The sequence below is a fragment of the Neoarius graeffei genome, chromosome 11 (assembly GCF_027579695.1).
Source record: "Neoarius graeffei isolate fNeoGra1 chromosome 11, fNeoGra1.pri, whole genome shotgun sequence".
NCBI lineage: Eukaryota > Metazoa > Chordata > Actinopteri > Siluriformes > Ariidae > Neoarius > Neoarius graeffei.
In genome coordinates, this window is record NC_083579.1 from 58,754,288 (window position 1) to 58,772,233 (window position 17,946).

Genomic DNA, 17,946 nt, shown 5'->3' on the forward strand with positions numbered 1-17,946 from the left:
AGGGCCCGTTTACACAAGGACGCTATCGGGTAAAAACGACTAAATATTTTATCGGAAGTGCCTTTCGTCTACACGGGGACGGCGTTTCTGAGGCTGAAAAACGGAAAAAATTGAAAACGCCTTCCAGAGTGGATAAGTTAAAAACAGCCCCCATTGCATATCCGTCTAAACTACCCAATACGCGAAACTCTGCTCGGATCTGCTCACGTCGGGTACGCGTTTACGTCATACATATGTCATATACTGTACATGCCAGCCCGGGAAGTAAGAAAGTAAGTAAAAAAATAAGAGCATGTCTGATTACATCGATCCAACGGACCTTCAAGCTGCTCTGGCAGTTTTAATAAACGTCCAGGAGTCCTTCGAACATCTATACCGAATCTGCACATATACCGTTAATGAACAGAGGCGGGTATAGTATGCTGTTACTTTTTTACTTACTTTCTTACTTACCATAGCCAGAGTAGTCAAAGTTTTCGCGGCGCAGATGTGCAGATCGGACAAGACGGAAGACGTTGCGCATGCGTGCAGACATAGCGGAGGTCTTTCACAGCACCACCTAGCCGCCTGGCATGCACATCCAATTGAATTCCACACATTTATGCGTCACCGTATAGACGCAGATTTCCTCCTTGAAAACGGTCGTGTAGACGCGGAAAAAAGTGAGAACGAAAACGGACTTTTGCATTTTTGTTTCAGACCGTCCCCGTGTAAAGTGGGCCTCAGTGGAATAACTGTTTTATTCTATCCACATTCAGTGGATTTTGAGAAACCGAGCATTTTTATTTTTTGCAAATTCGATAAATAAAAACTTTATACAAAACGTCCGACAAAATAATTTCCACTTAGAATGTAAACAAACTGGCAAAATGACAGTAGCAATTTGTGAAAAATGCTTTAATAATAATTCTTGAAAAACAAAAAAGATATGTTCTTACCATTAAATACTTTTATTCCATATTTTCTTGCTTTTTTGTATTTTTGGGGGGTTTTCTTCTTCTTTTCAAGGTTTTTTGGCCATTGGCAAACCAAGTTAAAGGTGCATTACTGCCACCAACTGGGCTGGAGTATGAAACAGGCGATATTGAGGAAAAACAAACAAACAAAACTATTCTTTTAGCTATTTCTGTTTCTTTTAAAATACTTGATAATTTTTGGGGTTTTGTTTTCGAGTAGAGTTTTTATTTCGTCCTCGGTTGGTTCAGCAACATGCTCCGCCATTTTGTTTTTCTCTCCTCGAGCTGATAGTGTAGTAGTAGAGTAGCCAATGAGAGCGTGCGATTGTTCATATTTAGTGAATGTGGATAGAATAAGCAGTAATATTCATTACGTGCACATGCACATGAAATGCTCACGAAATATTACCACATCAAGAGTGAATGGTCATTAATGCTAATTCTAGAATCATGTACATTTGTCTTTATCATAATACTTGTTCATAATTTTTTGATCTGAGGTGGAGTCCTTTGACCCTGGTGAGAGGCCATTTTTTTTAATACAGTTGACCCCTACTGTAGTGTTTATTTTGAGTTGCTGTGGTAGAAGTCTCGTGTAGGGACTCTGATATGTTGGCAGAAGGTCTGACCTACATTCAGACATTCCACGTTATTTTAGAAGGCAGGAAGCACCGTGGCCAAGATGCTGGTGCTGGCTGGCAACAACACAGAGTCACACCGGCGCGACAGTTGCTTTGGCATATATGCGGTGTTCTAATTCTTCATAGCTGTTGAAGTCTTAATGGCTGGACTTGTGAAAGCAGTGCAGTAGTTTCCCAGATGGAGTTAGCTAGAATCTCCAAGATAGGAGACACAACCCCAAATCAGAAAAAGTTGGGACAGTTAGGAAAATGCAAATAAAAAAAGAAAGCAATGATTTCTAAATTTACTTTGACTTTATTTCAGTGCAGACTGTTAGGGTTTTGCTGGGATTCGAACCTGGTTCGTTGGTGTGATAATCCAGCAAACCCCCACTAGGCCACCAGGGGGATGACTCAAATGCAGAGGCGTGAGGCGGAAGTAGAAAAAGAATCAAAAGGTTTATTTAAACTATATACACTATATACAGGGCAAAACAAAAGACAAAAAAAACCAAAGAGTATAATCCAAAAGAAAAGCAAAGTGCAAAAATACAAAAGCTAAGAAGATCAAAAAACACAGTACAAAGGAAACTGGAGATAAACATAACAGCACAAAGACTCCGTGACAAGAGGACTGAACTCAGGGGTATAAATAGACAAACTAATTAAGGACACAGGTGAAGATAATTAGGCAATTAACACAAACACAAAACACAGGAACAGTGGCGGCCTCTAGAGGCCAAAATAAACACGACATGAAAAGGAAATAACAGCGGCCTCTAGAGGCCAAAACAGTCCTAGTCCTAACAGGACCCCCCCCTCTAGGAGCGTCTCCTGACGTTCCCAGGGCGATCCGGATGGGCCGAATGGAAGTCCCGACATAGTTCTTTATCAAGGACATCCCGAGCAGGAACCCAGCAGCGCTCCTCAGGACCATAGCCCTCCCAGTCCACCAGATATTGCAACCCGCCGCGGACCCGGCGGGAGTCAAGCAGGCGATTCACAGTGAACACAGTCTGCCCCTGGAAGATGCGGGGGGGTGGGGGGTTCCTAGGGGCAGGGGCATACGTAGACGTCAGTACGGGCCGTAACAGGGAAACATGGAAAGTGGGGTTGATCCTCAGAGTCCGGGGCAACTGGAGCCGGTAGGAGACAGGGTTCACCCTGCGCACCACCTTGAAGGGGCCAATGTAGCGAGGAGCAAGCTTGCGGTTCTCCACCCGCAGTGGAAGGTCCTTAGTGGACAGCCAAACACGCTGCTCAGGGCGGAAAGCGTGTGCAGGTCTTCTATGGCGGTTGGCCTGAGTCTGGTTGGTTCTGGAGGTCTGTATGAGGGTCTTCCTGACCTTGCTCCAGGTCTTGCGACACCGTCTCACATATTGGTTGACCGAGGGCACCCCCGCGTCCTCCTCCTGGTCCGGGAACAGAGGTGGCTGGAACCCGAATTGGCACTGGAATGGCGACAGCTTGGTGGCCGATGACTGCAGGGTGTTGTGGGCGTACTCCGCCCATGGCAGCCAGGTGCTCCACGATGTCGGGTTATCCATAGCCAGGCCTCGCAGGGTGGTTTCCAGGTCCTGGTTGAGCCTCTCCGTCTGACCATTGGACTGTGGGTGAAACCCAGAGGAGAGGCTGGCAGTGGCTCCGATGACCTTGCAGAACCCGTGCCACACTCGGGAGGAGAACTGGGGCCCTCGGTCTGAGACGATGTCCTGTGGAAGACCAAAGACTCGGAAGACATGATTAAACAAAAGTTTCGCAGTTTCAAGAGCAGAGGGGAGTTTGCACAGTGGTATGAAGCGGCAGGCCTTGGAGAATCTGTCAACTAAGACCAAAATGACCGTGTTACCTTGTGACTCAGGGAGACCCGTGATAAAGTCGACTGCCACGTGGGACCAGGGACGCCGGGGAATGGTCAGAGGATGCAGGAGACCCTGGGGACGCTGTCGTGGGTTCTTGGTTCTGGTGCAAACCTCACAGGACAGGACAAATGACCTTACTTCCTTCTCCATGTTAGGCCACCAGAAGCGTCTTTTCAGGAAGTCCAGGGTCCTCCGAGCTCCCGGGTGGGCGGTGAGAGGGGAAGAGTGACCCCACTGGAGAACCTTGGCCCGGGCTTGATGTGGGACGTACAAGAGGCCTGGTGGCCCCGTCCCAGGACCGGGGTCCTGGCGTTGGGCTCGTCGGACAGCCTCCTCAATACCCCAGCGGACAGGGGCCACAATCCGGGACACAGGGATAATAGGCCCGACTTCATTCTCCCTGTTAGTGGCAGAGAACAGTCTGGACAGTGCGTCAGGTTTGGTGTTCTTGGAGCCGGGGCGGTATGAGAGGGTGAAGTCAAACCGACTGAAAAACAGGGCCCACCTAGCCTGTCGAGGGTTCAGTCTCTTGGCTTGCTGGAGGTACTCCAGGTTCTTGTGGTCAGTCCAAACCAGGAATGGATGTTGTGCTCCCTCCAGCCAGTGCCTCCACTCCTCAAGGGCCAGTTTGACCGCTAGCAGTTCTCGATCCCCCACATCGTACCGGGACTCAGCAGGACTCAGGCGGTGGGAGAAGTAAGCGCAGGGGTGCAGCTTTCCTTCCGAATGTTGAGAGAGCACCGCGCCGACACCACTGTCCGAGGCGTCCACCTCCACGATGAATGGTTGGGAGGTGTCCGGGAGAACCAGAATGGGTGCCGTGCAGAAGCGGTCCTTGAGGTCTTTGAACGCCTTTTCTGCCTGAGGAGACCAGCCATAAGATCCACCTGTCCCTTTGGTGAGGTCAGACATGGGTGCTGCCACAGAACTGAAGTTCCTGATGAACTTGCGGTAGAAGTTAGCGAATCCTAAGAACCGCTGAACCTCCTTAACGGACTTGGGAGTAGGCCAATCCCGGACGGCCAGGGTCTTGGCAGGGTCCATTTGGAGTTGGCCTGTCCGTACAATAAATCCCAGAAAGGAGACCTCGGGAACATGAAATTCGCATTTCTGGGCCTTGGCGAACAGATTGTTCTGTAGCAGCCTCTGGAGAACCTGGCGGACATGGTGGCGGTGCTCCTGCATGGTCTTGGAGAAGATAAGGATGTCGTCGAGGTAGACAAAAACATATAGGTTAATCATGTCCCTTAAGACGTCGTTGATTAGGGCCTGAAAAACAGCTGGTGCGTTGGTGAGTCCGAAGGGCATCACCTGGTATTCGTAGTGCCCAGACGGGGTGTTAAAGGCAGTCTTCCACTCGTCTCCCTGTCGGATACGGATGAGGTGGTATGCGTTCCGTAGGTCCAACTTGGTGAAGACGGTGGCGCCTTGGAGCAGGTCGAAAGCTGTGGACATCAGCGGAAGGGGATATCGGTTGCGCACAGTGATCTTATTCAGGCCCCTGTAATCAATACATGGTCGGAGCCCCCCATCCTTCTTGCCGACAAAGAAGAAGCCGGCTCCAGCAGGTGAAGTGGAGGGTCGAATAAACCCAGAGACCAGGGCATCTTTGAGGTATTCCTCCATGGCCTTGCATTCTGGCTGAGAGAGTGAAAACAGTCTGCCACAAGGAGGGGTAGTCCCAGGGAGCAAGTCGATGGCACAGTCGTAGGCCCGGTGCGGAGGAAGAACGGCGGCCCTGCTCTTGCTGAATACCTCCTTGAGATCCCAGTACTCTGTGGGAACTTGAGATAACTCGGTGAGATCAGGGGGCTCGGCAGGAGACACAGGAGAGCTAGAGAGCAGACAAGAGGCATGGCATGCAGGGCCCCATTCCACAACCTGGCTTGTTACCCAGTCTATGCGAGGGTTGTGGCGAGTAAGCCAAGGAAGGCCTAGAATAACTGGGAACTCAGGTGAAGGAATCAGGTGCAGGGATATTTCTTCCTTGTGACCTTGAGACTGGAGGAAAACTGGAGAAGTAACTTGGGTGACTCTTCCATCACCTAACGCTTGGCCATCGAGGGCAGACACAGACAGAGGGACTTCAAGAGGTGCAGTAGGTATATTGATGCTTTGGGCGAAGTGAATATCCATAAAGTTCCCAGCCGCCCCTGAGTCTATCAAAGCTTGACAAGAGTGGACAGACTCACCCCAGGAGATGGAGACCGGGATGTAGATTCCTTGGCCAGGGAGTCCGGGAGAGAGGGTAGGCCCCGTCACAACCCTCCCTCGGCTGGACGGGGCGGTCCTTTTCCCAAGAGTTCGGGACATGATGCTCGGAAGTGACCAGGCTTGCCACAGTAGATGCAGCACTTGTCCCTCCTTCTGCGCTCCCTCTCAGATGCGGAGAGGCGAGTACGACCCACTTGCATGGGTTCTGGACAGTCACTGAAGGAGGTAGACGGTCTCCAGGTAGAGGTAGGGAGGCTGGGGGGGCTCAAGGCTTGGTGGCGTTCTCTCATCCTGTTGTCCAGACGAATAGCATGTGAGATGAGGGTTTCGAGGTCACTTGGGCATCCAATAGAGGCCAGACCGTCCTTGATGGGGTCAGACAGACCATGGTGGAAGGCTGACACCAGGGCAGTCTCGTTCCATCCACTTACTGCTGCGAGTGTTCGGAACGAGATGGCGTAATCTGCGACGCTTCCTCCTTGCCGGATGGACATGAGCTTTCGGGCTGCGTCGGTACTGATGTCTGCCTGATCGAAGACCCGAAGCATCTCTTCAGAAAACAGCTGGAAATCAAAGCACTCAGGTCCCTGTCTTTGCCAGATAGCAGTAGCCCAGGCTCGCGCCTTACCAGCTAATAAGGTGATCACAAAGGCAATCTTGCGGCGATCCGTAGTGTAGGTGGTAGGCTGAAGCTCAAAGGTGAGTTGACACTGGGTAAGGAACTCTCGGCACTCACTGTGCTTGCCGTCATACCTCTGTGGTGCAGGAAGGCTGGGTTCGCGAGGTGAAGAAGGCAGCATTGCAGGAGGCACTGGAGCAGGAGTGGGAGCTGGATCAGGAGCAGGAGATGCAGGCAGAGATGTCAGCTGTGCCAGGGTTTTCCCAATTTGCTGAAGCAGTTCCTCGTGGCGAGCGAGGGCCTCACGTTGGCTGGTGAGCGTACGTCCATGAGCGTCCATGGTCGCTCCGAAGCGTGTCAAAGCTGCCATAATTCCCTGAAGGTTGGCCGGGTAGACAGTTGAAGCAGCCTCTGCTGAGTCGGTCATGACGGAGTCTTTCTGTTAGGGTTTTGCTGGGATTCGAACCTGGTTCGTTGGTGTGATAATCCAGCAAACCCCCACTAGGCCACCAGGGGGATGACTCAAATGCAGAGGCGTGAGGCGGAAGTAGAAAAAGAATCAAAAGGTTTATTTAAACTATATACACTATATACAGGGCAAAACAAAAGACAAAAAAAACCAAAGAGTATAATCCAAAAGAAAAGCAAAGTGCAAAAATACAAAAGCTAAGAAGATCAAAAAACACAGTACAAAGGAAACTGGAGATAAACATAACAGCACAAAGACTCCGTGACAAGAGGACTGAACTCAGGGGTATAAATAGACAAACTAATTAAGGACACAGGTGAAGATAATTAGGCAATTAACACAAACACAAAACACAGGAACAGTGGCGGCCTCTAGAGGCCAAAATAAACACGACATGAAAAGGAAATAACAGCGGCCTCTAGAGGCCAAAACAGTCCTAGTCCTAACACAGACAGTATGAACCCAAGATATATCATGTTTTGTCTGGTCAACTTCACTTCATTTGTTAATATACATCCATTCCTACAATTCAGACCTGCAACACATTAAAAAAAGGCAAGATGGGGTCAATTTGAGGCTAGTAATGAGGTAAATAATGATGTGATTTGAAAGAGGGGATTGTAATCATGATTTGGTACAAACTTAGTATCCAGGAAAGGTCTAGTCTTTGAGGAGCAAAGATGGGCTGAAGAGCTCCAGGTTGTCAAAAAATGCTTGAGAAAATTATTGAAATGTTTAAAATCAATGTTCATCAAAGAAAGCTATGAAGGGATTTAGATATTTAACCCTCAATGGTGCATAATATCATTAAATTATTCAAGCAATCTGGATGAATTTCAGTGTGTAAAGGGCAAGGGCGCAAGCCTAAGCTGAACACCTGTGATCTCCGATCCCTCAGATGGCACTGCATCAAGAATTGTTATTCATCTATAGCTGATATAACCACATGGGCTCAGCATTACTTTGGCAAACCTTTGTCAAGCACTGTACTACGGAGTTACATCCACAAATGCCAGATAAAACTTTACTGTGCAAAAAGGGAGCCTTCTGTTAACTGTGTCCAGATGCGCCATCAACTTCTCTGGGCTCAGAGGCATTTGGGATGGACCATCACACAGTGGAAATGTGTATTGTGGTCAGACTGAATCAGTATTCCAGGTCTTTTTTGGATGAAATGGACCCCATGTACGCTGGACTACAGACGAAACGGACCATCCAGACTGTTACCAGCAGCAAGTCCAAAAGCCAAGGTCTGTCATGGTATGGGGTTGTGTCAGTGCCCTTGGCAAAGGTAACTTACACTTCTGTGATGTCAACATTAATGCAGAAAAGTACATTGAGATTTTGGAGCAACATATGCTGCCTTAAAGATGACACCTTTTCCAGAGATATATTGAAAAGACGAGGCAAAACCACATTCTGTACACATTACAAAGACATGGCTGCGGAAGAAGAGGGTGCCTGTCCCCTCTGTCCCCAATACAGAATGTGTGTCATATTTTAAAATGAAAAATACAACGACGACCTCATACTGTTGCACACCTTAAGATATATTTGTAGGAAGCATGGGACAAAATAACACCTGAAACACTTCACTTGGTGTCTTCAGTCCATAAACATCATTTAAGTGTTGTGAGAAGGAATGGCAACACTACAAAGTGGTAAATGCTTTACCGTCCCAACTTTGTTTTAAATGTGTTGCAAGAATCAAAATTAAAATGTGTTTATTTTGAAAAAAAAAAAGATTCATGAGGTAAAACATCAAGTAATATGCTGTTGTATTGCTTTGAGTGCAGTACAGGTCAAAGACTATTTACAAATCATTGTTTGCAGTTTTAATTTCAATTTCAACATACCATCCCAACTCTTTCTGACTTGGGGTTGTAGATGGCAAGGTCACTGAGGCAGGGCACACTCTTTTTGTGGCTATTACCTCATAGAGGTGAAGTGAGGCAGTAGCCACTATGCCATCCTATTGTAAGAATTAGTGCTGTCAAGCGATTAAAATATTTAATCGCGATTAATGTCGCGACTGTCATAGTTAACTCGCGATTAATCGCAATTTAATCGCACATTTTTGTCACATGAAAAACCATTGTAATTCTCTTATCAGCATAAAAAAGTGAATGGGCTTGCTCACCGTTCGAACTACGGGGGTACACGGGGGATCCGAGATCCCCTGAAACAGACATGAGATCCCTTGAAAACATGATTTGGGAAATGTTGGGGGGTCTCTAAAATATTGGCAAAATGATGTTTATTGACATAGCAATCGTGTGTAATGGGAAGCATTTGCATATCCGAAGTGAGCGCGCGATGGAGAGCCGCGCTCTGAGACAAGCGCAAGCACCCCCCCAAGGGAAAATAAGGGACCCCCCCGAAAATATCGGCATAGTTCGAACACTGGTTGTACCAATGTTTTTTTTTTTTTATTGCAGAGCATAACACGTCTTGTCACAGCCACTGCAAAGTGGGGCTGGAGCCGCCGATGGGAAAATGAAACCTTAGCCGAGCACCGTGGCTCTTCGGGGGAGGGCAGAGGACTCTGGCTGTGCGGGGTGTGGCATCATGTCACAGAGCGTTAATCTCGCGATAAAAAAATTATCGCCGTTAAAATTGAGTCAAGTTAACGCGTTAATAACGCGACATTTTTGACAGCACTAGTAAGAATAAGTGCAACAATGGCGTACTACGCATAAGCATTATAATCACCAGAACAGTGAATCGTGATCTCACATTATCAAAGGTACACAAGAACGAGTAGTGAAGCCACTATGTCATCGTGTTGTAAGAATGAACGTAACAATAGCGAAACTTTGTAACCAATCAGCACTTATCCTGATCAAATTCGATTACCCGTTCTACTTCTTGATAAACTTCGGAACCAGTCAGAACCAGAAACAAAATAAGCAAAACCTTGTTATAACTTCATAGTATTGGAAGATAAAAAGATCAACGAAATTCACCGTGTGGTTTGCCAAGGCTACTGATTCAATATCAAGTAAGTGGTGTTTATTTTAAGAAAATATACCTTTTGATTATCACAGCTGGGCGGCACGGTGGTGTAGTGGTTAGCGCTGTCGCCTCACAGCAAGAAGGTCTGGGTTTGAGCCCCATGGCCGACGAGGGCCTTTCTGTGCGGAGTTTGCATGTTCTTTCCGTGTCCGCGTGGGTTTCCTCCGGGTGCTCCGGTTTCCCCCACAGTCCAAAGACATGCAGGTTAGGTTAACTGGTGGCTCTAAATTGACCGTAGGTGTGAATGTGAGTGTGAATGGTTGTCTGTGTCTATGTGTCAGCCCTGCGATGACCTGGCGACTTGTCCAGGGTGTACCCCGCCTTTCGCCCGTAGTCAGCTGGGATAGGCTCCAGCTTACCTGCGACCCTGTAGAACAGGATAAAGCGGCTAGAGATAATGAGATAAGATTATCACAGCTTTTGTTTGGTCCTTCTGAAAGGTCAAATGAAAGGTTTTGTAAGTTTTTTTTTTTTAGCTTTTTGGTAGATATACTGAGAAGCCGATATCAAACTTCTGCTATTCGCTTTAATTTTTTAATTTTATTTTTTATTTTAGAGTCTTTACACTTGTGAAACAAAATGTGCTCATTAGTACTAAATAATGTTTCTAAGACAATTCATGAACAAGTGCTTTCTTACTATTTTGAAAATAGATCTAGTTCACAGCACTGTATTTTGAACAAAACACGGTAACCAAAATTGGTAACCAAAATACTACAAGCCCTGATGCTGCTCACAGCTTGGTAATGCTTGCAAGAGATGAGGCGAGTATGACTGATAACATGTATATATGCTATATTTGCTGTATGGACAGTATCAGAAAACAATTTTATTTATAAGCAGTAGCCACATGTACCCATAGGGTACCTATTTTTGTGCAGGGTATGAGAACTTTAGGAGAACTTCATAGTGTAAAATTTACCTATGGAATAAAGAAACAGCTCATTCTAGTGTTCGTTTTAGAAATAGATTTTTGATGTTACTTTCTGACAGTAAACACAATGGAAAGTTTTCTACACTTAGTATAGAATGTTATAATAACTTGTGTATATTATTGTTTTGTGATTCTACTCCAGTAGAGTTTGTGTGTGTGTGTGTGTGTGTGTGTGTGTGTGTGTGTGTGTGTGTGTGTGTGTCTGAGAATGTCATATGTTCCCAGCAGCTGGACCCCTGTTTTAGGCCAGGGTAAAGATTTCTGTCTCGCAGTATTAAATTCTGAAATGAGTCTTTTATTATCAGCAGTTTGTAATTTATTCCATAGTGACAGAGTAAGAAAAAGTAGCCAGGAACCAGAGTCATGAGCCCATAAACATACTATTTGTGATCTTGATCTTAGCAGCAGCTATATTGAACCCCACATATTTACGTATCTCTTTAGAACAGGGGCTCTCAAGCTTTTTTGGCCAGTGACTCCTTTAAAGGGCCGAACGTTTTCACACTGTCTGTAAAAAGCCACTTTGATTAACATAAGAGCATGCTGGAGTTCCACATTGATAATGAAATTTGAATAATAATAATAATAATCTGACACTTTTAAAGATATGTCATCAATCAAGTTTACATGCATAGAGCTTAATTAGAAATTATGGCTGCTAAAAATCTAATACAAACCCCACCTGCACCTCAGGCGACCCCACAACCTGTGTCATAGAACAACATACCTTATCCTCAAGTCACTTTGCTTAGGACAGGAAAGGACAAGGATTATGCAAGGTGCATTTGTACCTCTTTCACTGCTGATTCTGCTGTTTTTTTTCCCCAGTTTGAACAAATGCCCAATACTCAAAATGTGCCTCATGCGATCCCTGTTCACTGCTTTTTAAAGTCTATTAGAATTGCAAAATGAAAAAAGTACCATTGCAAAATGCATTGTCATATTTCAAAGGAATGCCAATCAGTGCATTTTAAGACAACAGTATTCAATGACAAAACCATCCTGGGAATACTGGGATGTTTGGGAATTCTGCTCAGCTCATAATACTCTCATAATACTGGACTTGTACTTGAGAAACCAAGTTGCCATACCAGCTGCATCACCGTGTGGTATGGCGCCTGCACCGTGTCCTGCTGCAAGACTCTGCAGCGCATCGTGAGAGCAGCTGAGAGGATCATTGGTGTCTCTCTCCCTTCTCTTATGGATATCTATAACTCCCGCCTCACCTGCAAAGCCATCAGGATTGCAGGTGACCCCACCCACCCATCTCACAGCCTCTTCGGCCTGCTGCCGTCAGGGAGGAGACTGCGGAATCTCCGGGCCAAAACCAGCAGGCTCAAGGACAGTTTCTTTCACCAGGCGGTCAGGAGGCTCAACTCCCTCCCTGTTCTGCCCCTCCTCCCCCCTCTGCCCCCTGCCACAGATTCTCCCCGTATACCCCCCTGCCCCCCCTTCAGCATCTGACATCATGTCACCCTCACAGTCCCCCCCAACACACACACACACACACACACACACACACACACACACACACACACACACACATATATATATTCTCAACATTCATTCGCACACTGAACTCAGGGACTGCACATTTCACTTTACCTCGCTCATTTGCACTATTCTGCACTACCTCACCTTAACAACTATTAGTTTATTGTTTATACTGCTTATTTCATGTTTACCTGCTATACCTCAAGTGCCCTTGACTGTTTATTTTATGTCCTTTTTACATATATATATACAGTGGTGCTTGAAAGTTTGTGAACCCTTTAGAATTTTCTATATTTCTGCATAAATATGACCTAAAACATCATCGGATTTTCACACAAGTCCTAAAAGTAGATAAAGAGAACCCAGTTAAACAAATGAGACAAAAATATTATATTTGGTCATTTATTTATTGAGGAAAATGATCCAATATTACATATCTGTGAGTGGCAAAAGTATGTGAACCTTTGCGTTCAGTATCTGGTGTGACCCCCTTGTGCAGCAATAACTGCAACTAAACATTTGTGGTGACTGTTGATCAGTCCTGCACACCGGCTTGGAGGAATTTTAGCCCATTCCTCCATACAGAACAGCTTCAACTCTGGGATGTTGGTGGGTTTCCTCACATGAACTGCTCACTTCAGGTCCTTCCACAACATTTCGATTGGATTAAGGTCAGGACATTGACTTGGCCATTCCAAAACATTAACTTTATTCTTCTTTAACCATTCTTTGGTAGAACGACTTGTATGCTTAGGGTTGCTGTCTTGCTGCATGACTCACCTTCTCTTGAGATTTAGTTCATGGACAGATGTCCTGATATTTTCCTTTAGAATTTGCTGGTATAATTCAGAATTCCTTGTTCCAACAATGATGGCAAACCATCCTGGCCCAGACGCAGCAAAACAGGCCCAAACCGTGATACTACCACCACCATGTTTCACAGATGGGATAAGGTTCTTATGTTGGAATGCAGTGCTTTCCTTTCTCCAAATATAACGCTTCTCATTGAAACCAAAAAGTTCTATTTTGATCTCATTTGTCCACAAAACATTTTCCAATAGCCTTCTGGCTTGTCCACATGATCTTTAGCAAACTGCAGATGAGCAGCAATGTTCTTTTTGGAGAGCAGTGGCTTTCTCCTTGCAACCCTGACATGCACACCATTGTTGTTCAGTGTTCTCCTGATGGTGGACTCATGAACATTGGCTAATGTTAATGTGAGAGAGGTCTTCAGTTGCTTAGAAGTTACCTTGGGGTCCTTTGTGACCTCGCCGACTATTACACACCTTGCTCATGGAGTGATCTTTGTTGGTCAACCACTCCTGGGTAGGGTAACAATGGTCTTGAATTTCCTCGCATTTGTACACAATCTGTCTGACTGTGGATTGGTGGAGTCCAAACTCTTTAGAGATGGTTTTGTAACCTTTTCCAGCCTGATGAGCATCAACAACGCTTTTTCTGAGGTCCTCAGAAATCTCCTTTGTTCATGTCATGATACACTTCCACAAACATGTGTTGTGAAGATCAGACTTTGATAGATCCCTGTTCTTTAAATAAAACAGGGTGCCCACTCACACCTGATTGTCATCCCATTGAATGAAAACACCTGACTTTAATTTCACCTTCATATTAACTGCTAATCCTAGAGGTTCACATATTTTTGCCACTCACAGATATGTAATATTGGATCATTTTCCTCAATAAATAAGTGACCAAGTATAATATTTTTGTCTCATTTGTTTAACTGGGTTCTCTTTATCTACTTTTAGGACTTGTGTGAAAATATGATGATGTTTTAGGTCATATTTATGCAGAAAAATAGGAAATTCTAAAGGGTTCACAAACTTTCAAGCACCACTGTGTGTGTGTATATATATATATATATATATATATATATATATATATATATATATATATATATAAAGCATTGTAGGGAAATGACTTCAAAGCATTCCACCAGTTATAAACCACTGGCTAGAGATTGTTATGGAAATTCAGCAAATGAAATGAACGAGCTTCCATCCATTTTAAACATCCATTTTACATACAGTTTAACTGATTGTCTCACTTCTTGTGACTTAAAAAAAGGGACATCAATAACACTGTCATAATCCTAGATTTATCATCATCATCATATTACAGTGTGTCCCCTACCGTTATATTGGGGGGGGGACAGGACCCTGCGTCCCCCCTGAAAGGGCCCACACACACATTTTAAGGTCCGAAAAAAAACAGGAGTGCAGTTCTATTGTAACAAGAGTGCTCTGAGAGCACAATATCCCCTGCTGGCAACTATATCTATGCTATAAGTGCTTAATACACCTTCATAAAATTGTCAAAGTACAAGTTTGGTAATCAAAGGCCCATAACTCTGAAAAAATTAGACCAAGTTGAACTAAATTGCAATATGCATATTACCAACATATAACAAAGCCTTTTGCTAAGTTTCGTAAAATTCTTCCAAGAACGGTGAGAAGAGTTCATTTCAGAAGACAAGCACACCTTCATGAAATTGTCAAAGTACAAGTTTGGTAATCAAGGGCCATAACTCTGGTAAAATGCGACTGAATTGAACAAAATTGCAATATGCCTATTATCGACATATAGCAAAGAATCCTGTCAAGTTTCGTGAAATTCCTCCAAAAATTGTGAGAGGAGTTGATTTCAGAAGGTGAGTACCCTTCCCGAGACGGACAGATGGACATCGCCACGACATAATCCCCCTTCGGGCCTTTCGGCCAGCGGGGGATAAAAATAGTGCAAATTATTGTTCTAAAGTAAATGTGAAGACTTAAATATGACTCTTTTAACTGTTTGTTCAGGTCCAAATGCTCTGTAATAGGAGCGGCGGGGAGGGGTCCTGCAGTTGACCGTCCTCATCCAGGACCCCCCCCCCCCCCCCCCCCCCCAATCAATAAACTTAGCTGAAACACTCTATTAGTATGTTGCCTCCTGTTTGTTTGTAGTTTATTTTGTGTGGGAAAATTAGCAGGAACAGAAAACCGCATCCAGAGAAGTCGCCTGATTTGTAAGTTCATTCATTTTCAGTAACTGGTTTATCTTGGTCAAGGTACAGGTGCATCCCAGGGCATCGTGCAAATACACACACACGCAACATATAGCACATAACAAAAGTGCCCTGCGGAAACCCATGGGAACATGGTGAGAACATGTAAAATGTCAATCAGACAGTAACTGGAGCTCCACAGTCCAAGAGTGGAGTCCTTGAATGTTTAGACTGTGAAATGAAGGCTACAGCAGTTTTAATCTGACTATGGGGTTCAATACATGAATAAGTTTTCTGTAATGTCATATAGTTTTTAGTTTTAGTTTTTGTTTGCTCTCATAATAGATAGTTAATAATACAGTCATTAACTGTTTTTTTTGCTAATAGTTTGTTTTGATAATTCCTGTATTGAAGATATTGATGTGCTGTTAATGAGCTGTAAGATATTGTTTGATCATGATTAGGCTGGCTGTAGGAATTTAATGGAACTGGGCTAGACTGCTTATATGGCTCCATTCCAGTTTGGACCAGGCTAGTCATGCTTTTGTTCATCCTGTTTGTGTAAGTTTGAACGTAAAAGGTTTTCATACCAAGGATAAAGCCACAATATAATAATTCTAATTATCTCACTTTAGTTTTATTTGCTATGGTCCCCAAAGTGTAAACCAGGTCATCTGTGTTTGTGGCATATGGCACAGTGGCAGTTGTGGCACAGAGTTGTTTACACTGATATTTTGTGTAAATTATTCACATCTCATGTGAAACTGACTCAAGTGCAGAATGTGGAAGTATGACATAAATCTTCCTGTATTTCATTTGGTGGTTGGACAGAGTTTTGTAAAACATTCTACAGTGCGTATTTTTTCACGGTAGGTGAATTTTTATGTAATCAAAGCATCCCTTTTAAAGTTAACACATGACTTTTAAAGATTCTTGCTTGTGTCAGTTCAAATACCTGCTTTGGCTGTGGCATCTTTCGACATCTCGCATCTTAGATATCTTGTTTTTAGTTAATTGCTGTTTTCAAACTGTTTTTGAAGACTCCTTGTCATTTTTTGAACGTTTGGTTTCTCTTCTCTGTATGAAAATTTCAAAAGAACTAATGATTCATACTCATCACTTGTGTTTTACATTAACTCTCTATTTATCAAGAGCTACAGTACATATTTTGTCTCTAGTTTTGTTTCCGTTCGTAGCATTCTGCAGTTACGAAGAGCATTGTGTGTTTGTGATCATGTCCAGAGGAAGGGATATTAGTTTTGATTTAAAAGCATATGAGGTGTCATAACAGTTGTGTAGATCAGTTTGTAAAATCTTCTGTTTGCGTGTGTGACACAGGACATCTGTGAGGACATTTCTGATCATGTGGAGCAGATCCATGCATTGCTGGAGACTGAGTTCTCCCTGAAGCTGCTGTCATATTCGGTGAACATCATTGTGGACATCCGCACTGTGCAGCTCCTTTGGCACCAGCTCCGTGTGTCTGTGCTGGTTCTGAAGGAGAGGCTTCTCCAGGGCCTGCAGGACTCCAACGGCAACTACACCCGGCAGACAGACATACTGCAGGCTTTCAGCCAAGACCATGACCAGGTCTCTCTCTCTCTCTCTCTCTCTCTCTCTCTCTCTCTCTCTCTCTCATACACACACACAGGTTAGAATAGCATATCAAAGAAGAATATATCCTACATAATACAATATACAGACAACATATTCATTCTGTAGCTACAAATACAGTTAGGTCCATATATATTTGGACACTGACACAAATTTTGTTTTTTTGCCTGTTTACTGAAACATATTCAAGTTATAGTTATATAATGGACATGGACATAAAGTCTAGCTTTCATTTGAGGGTATCCACATTAAAATCGGATGAAGGGTTTAGGAGTTTCAGCTCCTTAACATGTGCCACCCTGTTTTTAAAGGGACCAAAAGTAATTGGACAGTTGACTCAAAGGCTATTTCATGGGCAGGTGTGGGCAATTCCTTCGTTATGTCATTCTCAATTAAGCAGATAAAAGGCCTGGAGTTGATTTGAGGTGTGGTGCTTGCATTTGGAAGATTTTGCTGTGAAGAAAACATGCGGTCAAAGGAGCTCTCCATGCAGGTGAAACAAGCCATCCTTAAGCTGTGAAAACAGAAAAAACCCATCCGAGAAATTGCTACAATATTAGGAGTGGCAAAATCTACAGTTTGGTACAGCCTGAGAAAGAAAGCAAGCACTGGTGAACTCATCAATGCAAAAAGACCTGGACACTCACAGAAGACAACAGTAGTGGATGATCGCAGAATAATTTCCATGGTGAAGAGAAACCCCTTCACAACAGCCAACCAAGTGAACAACACTCTCCAGGAGGTAGGCGTATCAATATCCAAATCTACCATAAAGAGAAGACTGCATGAAAGTAAATACAGAGGGTTCACTGCACAGTGCAAGCCACTCATAAGCCTCAAGAATAAAAAGGCTAGATTGGACTTTGCTAAAAAACATCTAAAAAAGCCAGCACAGTTCTGGAAGAACATTCTTTGGGCAGATGAAACCAAGATCAACCTCTACCAGAATGATGGAAAGAAAAAAGTATGGCGAAGGCGTGGTACAGCTCATGATCCAAAGCATACCACATCATCTGTAAAACATGGCGGAGGCAGCGTGATGGCTTGGGCATGCATGGCTGCCAATGGCACTGGGTCACTAGTGTTTACTGATGATGTGACACAGGACAGAAGCAGCCGGATGAATTCTGAGGTATTCAGAG

The 17,946-nt window shown here is 44.4% G+C and overlaps 1 protein-coding gene across 1 annotated transcript in view; it reads left to right on the forward strand.

Annotated features, from left to right (window-relative positions):
* The window catches only part of akap6 (A kinase (PRKA) anchor protein 6), a 163,654-nt gene that overhangs the window by 16,724 nt on the left and 128,984 nt on the right, over window positions 1-17,946 (forward strand). Inside the window, exon 3 of the mRNA XM_060932814.1 lies at window positions 16,529-16,780. Within this exon, the coding sequence (XP_060788797.1) occupies window positions 16,529-16,780 (252 nt within the window). The remainder of the gene's footprint in view (window positions 1-16,528; window positions 16,781-17,946) is intronic.